We start from the raw sequence: 12,854 nt of genomic DNA on the forward strand, positions 1-12,854 counted from the left end.
AATTATTATTATTTAACTTGGTCTAAGTTTTTGGTTTTTTGAGTGCAGCTGGGAAATAAAATTACTAGACTAAATTTAACTTGATTTTAATTAACAAATCAATGTATACAAGTATAGAGAAACTTGCTAAATAATTGTTTTTTAAAAAATAGTGTCATTGCCCAAACCCAAGTAAATTATGATCACAAATTGTCCAGACAAATAAGTACAAATGATATGCAAATTCAGAAAAATAAAGCAGGAATGTTCTTTTTTTTGTTTGAATTGTTCAAGAGAGAAAATATTAAACTTGGTTATTATTATGCTTAAGAAACTTTGTTGGGTGAGTTTTTTCCGATTTCTTAAAAATATAATGTCAAGTATTTATAAAACAGTCGATATTCAACTTATAATAAAGAATGATTTATATGTAAAAAATTTCATCTGTAAATTATAATTTTTTTTCACTTTTTATATTTTAACTTTGTTTATTCAAATCACTTTTCGAACATTAGAATTATTACAAGATTCTGTTATTCAAATCACTTTTCGAACAATAAAATTATTACAAGATCGTGTTATGTCCGGGTTACCTTCTCTAGCATAATCAATGCATGTGCTATGCCCAGAGCAGCTCCACGACAAGGGGAACAGTTTCATTCAAGCTCAACGAAAATTTTGCTGTAATAATGCTGTGATTGTCAGTGGTGCCCTGGTAATCATCTATGCAAAAAGGGGAGATATTGAGAGTGCTAACGAAGTCTTCAAGAGGCAGCACGAAAAAGACTAGTCTCTTGTAACTCGATAATCTCAGGATACTTAATTACAACATGGTTATGGGGAAAACATTAAAGGTATTTGAGGAAATGCAAAGCAGAAACTTGGAAATGGATGAAATTACGTTTATTGGTGTTATTTCTGCCTGTAATCACACAGGACCTAGTGCATGAAGGTCAAATATTCTTTGACATGATGATAAAAAAAACTTCACATCCCTCCAACAACGGAGATCGATCTATTCGTGCATGGGACCGATGGATATGGCCGAGCTGGGTTGCTGGATAAAGCTATGCATCTTGTCAACAGAATGCTCTTTCCTTCAAGTGCAACTGTTTGGCATACACTGTTGCATGGCGGAGCCAGAAATATGGTTTCGTCCGGGTTGGAATTTTAAACTTTAAAATCTTTTAATATTTTAAATTGATCAACCCGGACTAATATCATATTATTCCAAAATTATACAAAATTTACATATTCATTTAAAAAAAAATTGGGCCCACCCGGACTAAAGCCCGGGCAAACAAGAATGTGGCTCCGCCTCTGGCTGCATGTAGAGTTCATCGAAACTAAGAGCTAGGTGAATTTGCCGCCATAAAGCTAATCTCACGTCAACCCCAGGAGTCAGCCGCTTATGTCTTGCTTGCTAATTTATCTGCTGCATCTGGTCACTGGAGAGACAGGGCGAAAGTGAAAAATTGTTGGATGATAGACAAGTTAAAAAGGAAACAGGTTTGAGCTGGATCGAAGTGAAGAACAAGACCTATGCATTCATGGCTGGTGATGTTTCACATCCTTTATCAGATGTCATTTATATGAAGCTGGAAGAATTAAGCATTCGTTTGAGGGATGCTGGATTTCAGCCAGACACAAATTATGTTCTCCATGATATTGAAAGGAACAAAAAAAAAGCCATCCTTTCTCAGCACAGTGAGAAACTGGCTGTTGCTTCACACTCGGCTTCTCTTCCAGTGGTTCAAACTTCAAAAGTTCTTTGTCAATAAGATTTTGCACTCGGTGCAGTGGCGGAGCCAGATTTTCATTTTTATCCGAGCTAAAATTTTTTAAACAATGGTTGAACTAATATTGACAAATAGAGTCCCGGGCTATCGAAAAATAAGACAAAATTTTATGTATAAAAAATATCGAAAAAAATGTCATCTGGGCTATCACCTGGGCGGAGCAACATATAGCTCCGCCCGTGACTCGGTGTCTCATATTATAACATCTATCAGTCCTGTATTTCATTTGAAGAAAACCATGAAATTTTTTTGAGATATTAAAATTTTAGTTGTTGAAAAACAAAATGATTGCATTTGAGGTGAGATATAAGGAAAATAATTATTAGGGATATAAGAGAATTAAATAAAGAAGTTGTAGTGTTATTAAGATTTTTTGGAATCAATTAAAATGTATATATAATATAAACCATAAATTTCCGTATAAAAAACAAAATCAGAAGTGATTGGTTCGTGCCCGTTTGATGCCCAAATAAATAAGACTATAGATAATAAAAGAACCTAAATGGGTCGGATATTGTAAAACATGTTATTCGACTCATACTTTCCGAATACAAAACCGATTACCCATTTAACCTTAACCAAAACCGACCCAAACTGGTTGGTTCGGATATGGTACCCGTTCTATCATACCCCGTTGTCATACCAGAGAATGAGATGCCCTTAAACTTGGCTACAACACCGCGCCGATCTTAGTCACCGTAGGGAACACGAAAATGCCACCATCCTCGTCGGCCGATGGACCTCCGACCGCTGTCTCTGATAACCCTAGTGGTTGGCGGTTCACGTGGGAATCCCAGTCGCACTCCCCGACGCTTCGTTTACTCCTGTTTAATTCGAACACCAAACCCTCCATTCATTGCAGAGATCTCAAATTCAACCTTTTTACCGAACAAAATCTACTAAAGATGTCGTTTTCCGAAAGTCAAGAAGCAGAAAAGGGAACCTCAGTACACGTTCCTGTTCCTCGGGTTTTGATTGACCAGGAATCACCTATCCATTTCAGGACATTCGAAGACCACATCGAAGTTAAGCTCGTTTTGTTGCTCCCCGTGAACCATCCACTCGTTTCTGATTTTGATACAATCGTTGATTCTGGGGAAAGCACGGATGAACCTCGTGAGCTTTTTGTGAATACTGGCAAGTAATTACCAAAATTGGTTCGTCAATATGTGTGTGTGTGTGTGTATATTGTGATTATTGATCTTGTTTCTGATAACTCGGTTAGTTCCAGTGGCTCGGCTCGTCTTCTTTTCTTTTACATTGTAGTCTGTAATGGTTTGCCTCAAATATTCCAAGTGCTGGAATGATTTGTTGAGAAAGAACAAGAAAATTTATCTCTTTCACCAGACTATTATATATATATATATATATATATATATATTTATATATATATTTAAAACTTTTATGAATATTTTTTTTTGATTATTTTGTTTCAGATTTGAAAAAGTTATCGGGTTTGGAGAAGGTTCATTTCTACTGCAGAAGTTGTTCGACCAAGCTTACAAAGGGCATCAGGTAGTCTTTCGTTGAAATATGATGTATTGATTAATTCGTTTTCAAGATGCTTCATTTTCAAGTTTGATATTCCATATCATCACAAATCAATAAAGTAATTGGCCTCTAAGGTTAATCGACCATATTTGTTGTCCTAAAAAATTGATGGTAGTGCGTCGATTTTAAGTGCTCCAGGAGCTCAATCTACTTAAACTAATTGAGGATTATCTTATAAAATAATATTTTATATTTTATAAAATTTGAAAACATTTTTTAAAAATCCAAAACATACCTTTCAAAAAAAAAAAAAGAAGCTCCAAAACATTCAAGATTTCTTCACTACCCTAGAGAACTATCTTCATCTTGATCCAAACAGGAACATGAAAGACCAAGATTGATGGCCTTAGGTCATGAAAAATGAATTCAACTTGATATATTGCTGAGCTTGTATTTTTGCATTCTCAAGTAATGCGATTTAACTGTGATGATTTTGGTCCAGATTGAATTGACACCTGTAATTTCACAGATGCTTTGATGAAATGCCATCTATTAACTGGCGAGATGTTGCTGACAATTGGTTTGGGTCTTGTTGTTGCTCATTTGGCAGGTGTAGGTGAGAAACTTGTGACAGAATACGCAAAATCGTATACTTGCGCAGCTGGTGTATGCCTATTGAATGAGACATCTGTTCTTTTATGCAAAAATGATGTTCTGGGATGCGGGTTCTCTGATGAGATGGCCAGACTGCATTGTGAGCCTGAGCTAAATTCGACAGGTTATAGTGGCTGTGATAGAGTTTTTATAAATGGGTTTAGCACGCAAGGACATGCAAAATGTGGGAATCAAAATGTGGAGGCCTCAAACAGTGATGATAGCACAAATTTTCTTCATTCCATGGAAATAGACGTGACCAACTCAAAACACAAGACTTCTAGAAATGTATCCAATAAGGATAGTTTATCATGCACCTCTGCCTGCACTGCAGATCAAAGAAAAGGAAGCACTGATGAATGGACATTTTGCTGATGTAAAATATCATACAAGTAGCTGTGATACAGGATGTTGTCCCTCTTTAGATGGAGTATATGATGAACTTCTTGAAAATCAGAAAGTGTTTCTTGACGGTTTTCTTGGGGATGGTTTCATTGTTAAATCTTCTTCCCTTTCGAAAAACATAAAGTGGACCGACTTCTGTTGCCCTCGATGCTCATCTCTTGTTGGATCATATCCTTGCTTTGAGGATCGTGTATCATTGGATGGTGGTATTCGATTGTTCAAATGCTGCATTTCAACTCGCTTGCTCTCAAGTGGATTCCATGATACATTCAGGTGAGCACCAAAGGTTAAAAATTTACTCCTTTTATGGATGCACATCATCATCTTATAATTTATATTCGGCTTTCACGTCAAAATTAACCTCATTTTTTTATTGTTTCACCTGGATCAGCATGGCTGATCAGTTATCATACATCATATGTGATGGTTCACTCCAAAAAGCTTATGTGCTTGTTTGATCTGTTGTTACAATGCGGTCTCTTTCCAAGTATGGTGTCTAAATTACTGTGTAATATCTTGATCAGCCATATTCAGACTTTGATACAATTGGATTCTGTGTAGACCTACCTGCCTATATAATGTTGCCCGATGAACATGCTCTATACCCTCTAAGGATGTTGATGGAGACCTGTCATTGGGACATATGGAAGGATAATTCAGCAACCAACATTGTAATCCTGAGCGAAAATGGAGGTTGAGGGTTGCACAAATTGGAGGGAAAAGTTTATATATGTATGGAAAACAGAAAAGTGACCAGTGACAGTATTAGAGTTTTATTGAACCTTGTAATTGTAGTTCCATCGACTTTCCTTTGCCTTTTCTTTTTAATCCTTTTTTTACCAAAACCCTTGTCTTGAGGTTAATTATCACTAAGTAATTAATGCAAAACTTAACCTGCTAACAGGAACTACACTCTGGAGAAGATGTTTGCTCGCCAGTTACTGGAAAATGCAGAAGATGAATTATCATTCCTGACTATTGTTAGAGACATACAAACTAAATCCCCAGTTTTGCGAATAACTCTCCTGAATCCAAATGCGTGGTGCTGTATTGGATGCTGTGTGCACCCCGGGGAACCAGTTGCTAACCTGTTGATGTACCCTACTATCAAAGTACTGTTCTCTACCTGTAGTAATGGCATGGAAATTGATTCCAGGTAAGTTAATCCACCTCTTACATGTTGCATTTTTTCAGGTAATTAATCCATCTCCGATTTGTAGGGTCCAAGCATGTATATGTTAGATGTAAGAGATAAAAACAAGTATATCATGAAGTAATCAAATTGATAATGTGTTCATGCACAGAGGTGTGGATGGATGGGGGGGCAAGAATGAAGCTGATGAAGAAGTATACATGTTTTCATCTCAACTACAAGAATTGGTTAGAGGTTTGGAGCTTTCAAACAGTTGGTATCCACAATCATACAAGTCACTGCAGGGTGTTTTATTGTCATCCATGAAGAGGTAATGTATTGTAATACTGTTATTGTGACAGTAACTCAATTTGAGAATGAGAGAGCAACACTTTTTTAGATGAAATCTATTCAAATATTGTAATGGTGATCTCAATATCTATATTATATATTGTTCATTTAGCATCCCCTCCACTAATAATATCTGGTTACTATAATGTACCAGATATTTTTTTCAAAAATATCTGTCACGACTCATGACTACGAGAAATGGATCTGGTTTTGAGCAGGGATGAAGCTAGAAAATGAAGGTTGAGGGAGCAAAATATATTATACTTGGCTCCATCACTGGTTATGAGTCGATTGTACGTCAACCCTCAATGTTTGCATTCTTGTGCTTTCGTTTTTTGCCTCCCTTTTTGCCCATTTTGAGTGAATGGGGGCTGAGACTCATGAGAATCTCACGATCTCTAAAACAGTAGTTGATAATAAATTGAAGCTTGTGTACTGAATCCTTCCAAAAACACTAAAACCCAAACGATAAGTCACATAAAAATCACATAAACTGGATAAATAACCCCTCGGATAATCCAACCTATTCAAACGAACACTAAAAACTGAATCAAAAGTCTAGCTGGAGCATTCGATCGAACAAATTTGAGCAGTTAAGATTAATATCTTATGGATGGTGTAACAAAATGAAGGTACAACACATTATGGGTTGAGTTGTTGTTCACTCTTACAACACGAGGTTGTATTTATTGCAATGACCATCGATTTGATCCTGTCATCATAAGTACAATTTTTAAAGTTTAAGGCTGCAAGAAAACAAACTACAAATGAATGATTAGAGGCTATTTGCTCATGAATTAATTAGGTTAACTGGATGTTTTATCTATTCAATTTGGTATGAATTGATTCATGTACCATGATTTTTTATGTACTCCTGCATATAATGATTTTTACAAGGATACTACGTTGAGACCAATCGAACTCCTTACCACATGGATTCCAGCTGTCCATCTCAATGACCCGAAGACGATACCTCCTCTACTGGTTTTATATGGAGTTAGATGAATCATAAATGACTATTTTTGGTATACAAAAAATGTTTTAATGTTATAAATCATAAAGAATAGAGAAAATAAGATGAGCTCATTTAGAAAGAACTCAATTTTTTTAACAGTTAAAATTAAAATTAGTTGTTGGTTAACTTTAGTTTAAAACTTAGGTATAAAAAAAATTATAATCATAGCAACGGAAGAGTCAGAAACAGGTTGTCGATCAAAATTATATCACTCAAGAAACGAGTACAACTCCATATTTCGTGCGTTAAAACTTATATTCACTGAAAAATTATCGGATAGTTTTTTTCCCCTGGAACGATTCCTTCATCATTACACTCCAAGATTTATCCCGGTGAAAACTGTGGGTAAAACTAGAATGTCATCATGGAACCTGGTTTTTTCTATGCGACACATGATGAATTTTACTGTATAATGTGAACAGATGAGGTATGAGAAGCCTTAATGAAGCAAGTGTTTCATAAAATTCCAATGCAATAAGAATTGCACGGGAATACACAAGTGCCGAATATCATTTTCATGTAGTGTGCACTAATAATTACATGCAATTTGTAAAGTGTCGGCTCATTTCCTGCCAAACATTGACGAAACAATAGCGTGTCAAATTCCATCCCACTTGAAGGGGTTTATGACAGAGCCCATTGAAAAACACAACATACGAATTACACCACCATCTTGAATAGTAAGCACGTCAAGTTCATCAACCTTCTTCACCAAACTCCTTTGTGAATCGTTCATGCACTTCAAGATCAGATTTACTAACTGTTGGTCTTTGTCTCGCTAGAACCTTGTCAAAGTCTGTTTTTGAAATGGGAGGAGGGATAATCTACAAAGGCATGGACCATAATCGCGAAGCAATTAGATGCTAATGACTACATAGGAATCAATCGGAATTAAGACACACTTGGTTGCTTATCTCTACACAGTTGAGACATGTGCTAATCAAGAATCTCAGTAGAGGCACTACAGCGACTACCTTGCATGCACAAGAAATAAGTTATTGTTCTATCCTGTAATAAAATTAAGTCAGGTTTTAATGTTGAGCATTGAATACAAAAGCTATGGATTTACTTGAGACCAAGGTATAAAAGTTTACCACCATGTTATACTATACGTTATAAGTTTATGGGATACCTCAGCCCCCGGTAAAATAAGAGCTTATCATGTAGCTATTTTTTTTTTATTCCCATTCACCAGTATCATGACGGTTAATTCAGTGCACAATCATTCTCCATGCCATCCTTAACTCTCCAAAGCCATGAACATGACAGTAGTTTCTCTTATATTCAATTGTGCATCATTTTATACTCAATAAACTCCAATAGAATCACACCCTTGTCTACTTTCACCTCATCCATTGATTTCTATGTCCTATTTCTGTTACATATATTTGACTCCACAAGATACATAATCTAGAGTAACTAACTCCTTGTGACCATACAAGAGCTAAATGCTTGTTTCATGCATGATAAACATTTACCCGGAGCAGAGTAATTAACAAAGCACATTCGCACGAAATGCACGGTAAAAAGAAAGAGAAACTCCACAGATAAAAAAACATCAACTTCGTATGCAGTCAAGAATATAAAGAATCTGCATAAGACCAAATTAATACCTTCGCAGCAAGTCCTTGTGCAGCAAGCTCCTGCATGGTTATCTGGACAGCACCTGGTTGCTTGGGTCCACATGGCATCCAGGTACCATTAGAAGCTTTGATGAAGAACATAGCATCTTGTGTTTTACGTACAGGCTCAAATAAAACATCTTTAACCTATTCATAGCCATGAAAAAGCCAACAGGTATGAAGGAGACAAAATGAGCCATTCAATCATTAAAATCAGTGGATAAAGCCATTTGCACTTACACAAACAGAAATATCTGAACCAGAAAAGCCTTCGGTTTTACGAGCTAGGACTTCAAAGTCACTTTCAGTTAAGTTATGTGGAGTATCTCCTAGATGCACCTTCATAACAGCAATAATACAAATGAGACGAAATTTACATAGCATTTTTTATTCAATTCCTTCTCCGCACAAATGAAAAGAGATACATTCCCTACTTTGAACATGTGTTGTCGTGCTTTCAGATCTGGGAGAGGTATATATATGCGCTTGTCAAATCGTCGCCTAACAGCCTACAAAATACATAGTTAGACTAAATTTATTAGATAAAGAAATTCTACTCACTTAGCACTAAATGTTACCTGGTCAAGAGCATAAGGAGTATTTGTGGCAGCAAGAACAAGAACTTTATCATCATTGTGGCCTACACCCTAATGATTGCCATTAGATAGGAATAAAATCGTAAGGAATCCAAGTTCTCTTCATCAAAAAGAATTATCAGTGACACCAACCCCAGGGTTAAAAAAACAAACAAGGACCAGGGATGGCAAAACAAATTGTTTCAGTACCTCAATATAAATGGCAATCCCAGGATTTCAAATCAACAGTTAATGAAGCAATATTAAACTACACTCCAAGTTGGGGATCATCTTTTTCTTTCTTTTTTTAAAACAGAAAACGTTTCTATATGATTATATTTGTAATGACACAGATATCATCACAAACACAACTTTGACCAAATAAGCGAGGACAAATATAACAAGCAAATTCCACTACAAAAGTGCCTTCTATCTTCTTTTGTGATTTTTAACACCATTCAATCAAGTTTTGGCAGGTATAACCAAATCATGTGCGTGAACATACAAACCAAATTGGTTTACTGTTGGAAAGCAGGTCAAAATCCCCAATTCACAAAAAGTGATATTGAACGCAGCAGACAACATATTGATAAAAGTCTTAAAATTCACGTTCCATTAAATGTTGGTGTGCATGAACATCGTCCAATGCAAAGGGCCAACTAAGAAAGAATATCCAATTGCACAGCAACTCTCAAACAACGGCATATAAAAACTTTCAAATGCATAGAACAGATAAAGAAATCTTTCAATTTATGAAACCCAAATTGGCTAATTCGGACATACTCACTTGAATCGGAAGAGGATAGAATAAAAAGGAATAACAAATTAGCAGTTCAAGCCTAACTTCCAATAAGTGTAGATAGAATAGACAGAAGAAATTGCTGCGTATATCTTTTTTTCAGGTTGCCAGAGAAATTAAGATGTGACTCTCATTGTTTGCCACAAATATTACCTGCATCTGCACCAACAACTCTGTTTTAATACGTCTTGAAGCTTCACTCTCATTTCCTTCTCCACGCTGGCCACACAAGGAATCTATTTCATCAACGAATATGATAGAGGGAGAACTTTCGCGAGCCATTTGGAAAAGGTTCGAGACAAGCTTCTCACTTTCACCCATCCATTTCGAAACCAAGTCTGAAGAAGAAACACTGGGAAAGAACAGAAGTTGGCATGCACCAATTTTAAGGCCCAAGTACTCAATAGTTAATAATGTGGTATAAATGTACTCAGCAGTTGGCATATTCTTCAAAGTTAGAACAGCAACAAACACAACAATACAAGAAACATATCAAACAAAACAAACACGAAGCAGTAGATCCTTTCAGGAAATGATATCCAACAGGCAGAAAGTAAATTAACATTTTTACATCAGACGAGTGGAAGAACTCACAATCAATAAATGGTGGGTTTATCTATAGAGTTTACCATATGCAATAGAAGAGTTGAAGGAATTAAATACATTTTGAGATTTCAAACAGATAAAGATAAAAAAAATAAGATAATAGTTTTGTCAAATGAATTTGTGTCATATTTTTCAAAGTTAGAACATCAATAAACACAACAAGACAAGAATCAGATCAAGCAACTGCAAAATGAAGTAGTAGATCCCTTTACAGGGAAAACATATCCAACAGGCAGAAAATATATTGACACTTTTGACATTATAATACCGGAAGAGCGATTAATCGATCAATGGTAGGTTTATCTAAAAGAGTTTACCATATGCAAGAGTAGAGCTGACGGAATTAAATTATTAAATACATATCTACAAAACTCTTGAGCCATTGAAGATAGACAAGTTACCTGAAAAAGGTTGAATCAGCTTCAGTTGCAACAGCCTTGGCCAAGTATGACTTTCCTGTTCCAGGTGGACCATATAAAAGAAAAGCCCTCCACGGACGCCTCTTGCCTAAAAGCACAGGACAGTAATTTCAGTAAAAACTCAAGTATGAAATAATATGCTAACCAGATAAACTTCTTTAGTTCTTCGAATTAGCTCAAAAATCAACTCTATGACCAGTAAAGAAAGAAAAACAAAAAACAAAATAGAAAGGTGCACAAAGGATAAAATTATACCAGTAAAGAATTGTGGGAACTTCACAGGAAGAATCACTGCCTCCTGTAAAGCCTGCTTCGCGCTCTCCAATCCCGCGACATCATTCCACTTAACATTCGGCTTCTCCCTAATTATAGCAGAAGTCAACCCAGCTCGCAGCTTCTCCTTGTCCCCATCCTCCCCCTCATTCCCATCTTTCTTGGTTTTCGGCCGGGTAGCCACCGCAGCATCACCGTTCGACGCCGGGCCCGACCCGCCCTCGTCGAGCACGGCCCGTATCTCCTCAGCCCGCCGCAAGTACTCGGTAAACTTCTGCGTGATGGCTTCCTTGATTTTAGGATTCTTTTCGTACTTGAGATGGGTTTTGAAATACTCTAAAGCGTTCATATACAGAGGGAAGGCTTTGGCATAGTTTCCGGCATTATCTTCCGCCACTGCCTGCCGCACATACTCGATTGCTTGTTCTTTGAAATTGCTATACATCGTCTCCGATCAGGAATATCGATACATGTACGTATGATTTTACGCTCTCCTGCGCGATTTCGTGGATCGGAAGGAGCGGGAATAGGCGGATCGGAAGAAAATCGATACTTTGAGGGCTGATATTTTTGATCAATTGGTTGATTTCAATTTTTGCTTGGGGGTTGAATCCTAGAGAAAGTGATGATAAATCGACACGATTCTGCTTTTGAACCGGGAATGGGACACGCTTTTGTGGGCCGCGTGAGACTCAATTGTTGTTGACCATAAAATAATGCATGTTTAGATCCCTTGGTTTTATTTGTATGTAAATTCAACTCTCACCGTGCACTTGTACTATTGTGTTCATGTTATTCGTATAAATAATATATTAACAAAAATTTGTGTGAAACGGTATCCCGACTCGTATTTTATGAGACAGATATCTTATTTGGGTTATCCATGAAAAAATATTACTTTTTGGCAAAAACTTGTGTGAGACGGTCTCACGGATCATATTTTGTGGACGGAATCTCTTATTTGGGCCATCAATGAAAAAATATTACTTTTTATGCTAAAAGTATTACTTTTTGTTGTGAATATCAGTATTATTTTTTGTTGTGAATATCAGTAGGGTTGACCCGTCTCACAGATAGAGATTCGTGAGATCGTCTCATAAGAGACCTACTCTTACTTTTTATGCTAAGAGTACTTTTTATTGTGAATATCGGTAGGATTGACTCATCTCACAGATAAAGATTCGTGAAACCGTCTCACATGAGACCTACTTTGATATATTTATACACTTAACACATTATATATGTATTGAATGAATAAATTATGATCACACATTCAACCATGATATATGGATGAGTGAACATGACTCACCACTCTCAACACACGTGTCATGTGTTGAGTAGATGAGAACATTATCCATGTGAATAACATCTACCAAACTCAATTATATGTTATATTTAAAATCATAAAACCATCCTACACATCTTTTTATTAAATAATTTTATAATTTCGAAAATAACATGTGTGCTTCTAATTTTTTTTTCTTCACGTGCTTTAATTTTCTCAAAACAATATCAATATTATCTTGTAACTAAGTAAAGAAAAGATTGTTCTATGATACACATATAATCATTACCTCCGTTTTGCTGTTACTAATTGTCTTTTTTCGAATCGTGGAATAAAAAATCTAAATTTATCTAATAACTTTAAACAAAAGAATTAGCCATTAACTAATTTAAAACTTTTGAAAAATATCTTGAGACGAAGTCAACATCCATGTTTTATTTGTTGATGAA

At 36.0% G+C, this 12,854-nt stretch overlaps 3 protein-coding genes across 3 annotated transcripts; 2 read left to right on the forward strand and 1 right to left on the reverse strand.

Annotated features, from left to right (window-relative positions):
* Positions 1–589: 589 nt before the first annotated feature.
* LOC142528553 (pentatricopeptide repeat-containing protein At2g27610-like) lies at positions 590–1,760 on the forward strand. The gene is made up of 2 exons (XM_075633593.1): positions 590–694; positions 1,440–1,760. Exons 1-2 carry the CDS (start codon positions 590–592, stop codon positions 1,758–1,760), a joined length of 426 nt encoding a protein of 141 aa, XP_075489708.1.
* Positions 1,761–2,287: 527 nt separating this feature from the next.
* LOC142529464 (uncharacterized) lies at positions 2,288–5,884 on the forward strand. The gene is given in 7 exon segments (XM_075634998.1): positions 2,288–2,915; positions 3,215–3,293; positions 3,799–3,877; positions 3,879–4,280; positions 4,282–4,601; positions 5,233–5,484; positions 5,633–5,884. Coding segments are annotated over 7 exon segments (1,719 nt in total). The 5' UTR covers positions 2,288–2,491; the 3' UTR covers positions 5,796–5,884.
* A 1,372-nt stretch (positions 5,885–7,256) lies between these two features.
* LOC142528738 (protein SUPPRESSOR OF K(+) TRANSPORT GROWTH DEFECT 1) lies at positions 7,257–11,761 on the reverse strand. The gene is made up of 8 exons (XM_075633873.1): positions 11,103–11,761; positions 10,830–10,935; positions 9,976–10,174; positions 9,027–9,095; positions 8,883–8,957; positions 8,689–8,787; positions 8,440–8,595; positions 7,257–7,650 (listed from the first exon to the last, which is right to left on the reverse strand). The coding sequence occupies exons 1-8, from the start codon at positions 11,563–11,565 to the stop codon at positions 7,525–7,527; spliced, it is 1,293 nt and encodes a 430-aa protein (XP_075489988.1). The 5' UTR covers positions 11,566–11,761; the 3' UTR covers positions 7,257–7,524.
* Positions 11,762–12,854: the final 1,093 nt, after the last annotated feature.

This window comes from Primulina tabacum, chromosome 16, assembly GCF_025594145.1.
Source record: "Primulina tabacum isolate GXHZ01 chromosome 16, ASM2559414v2, whole genome shotgun sequence".
Classification (NCBI taxonomy): domain Eukaryota; kingdom Viridiplantae; phylum Streptophyta; class Magnoliopsida; order Lamiales; family Gesneriaceae; genus Primulina; species Primulina tabacum.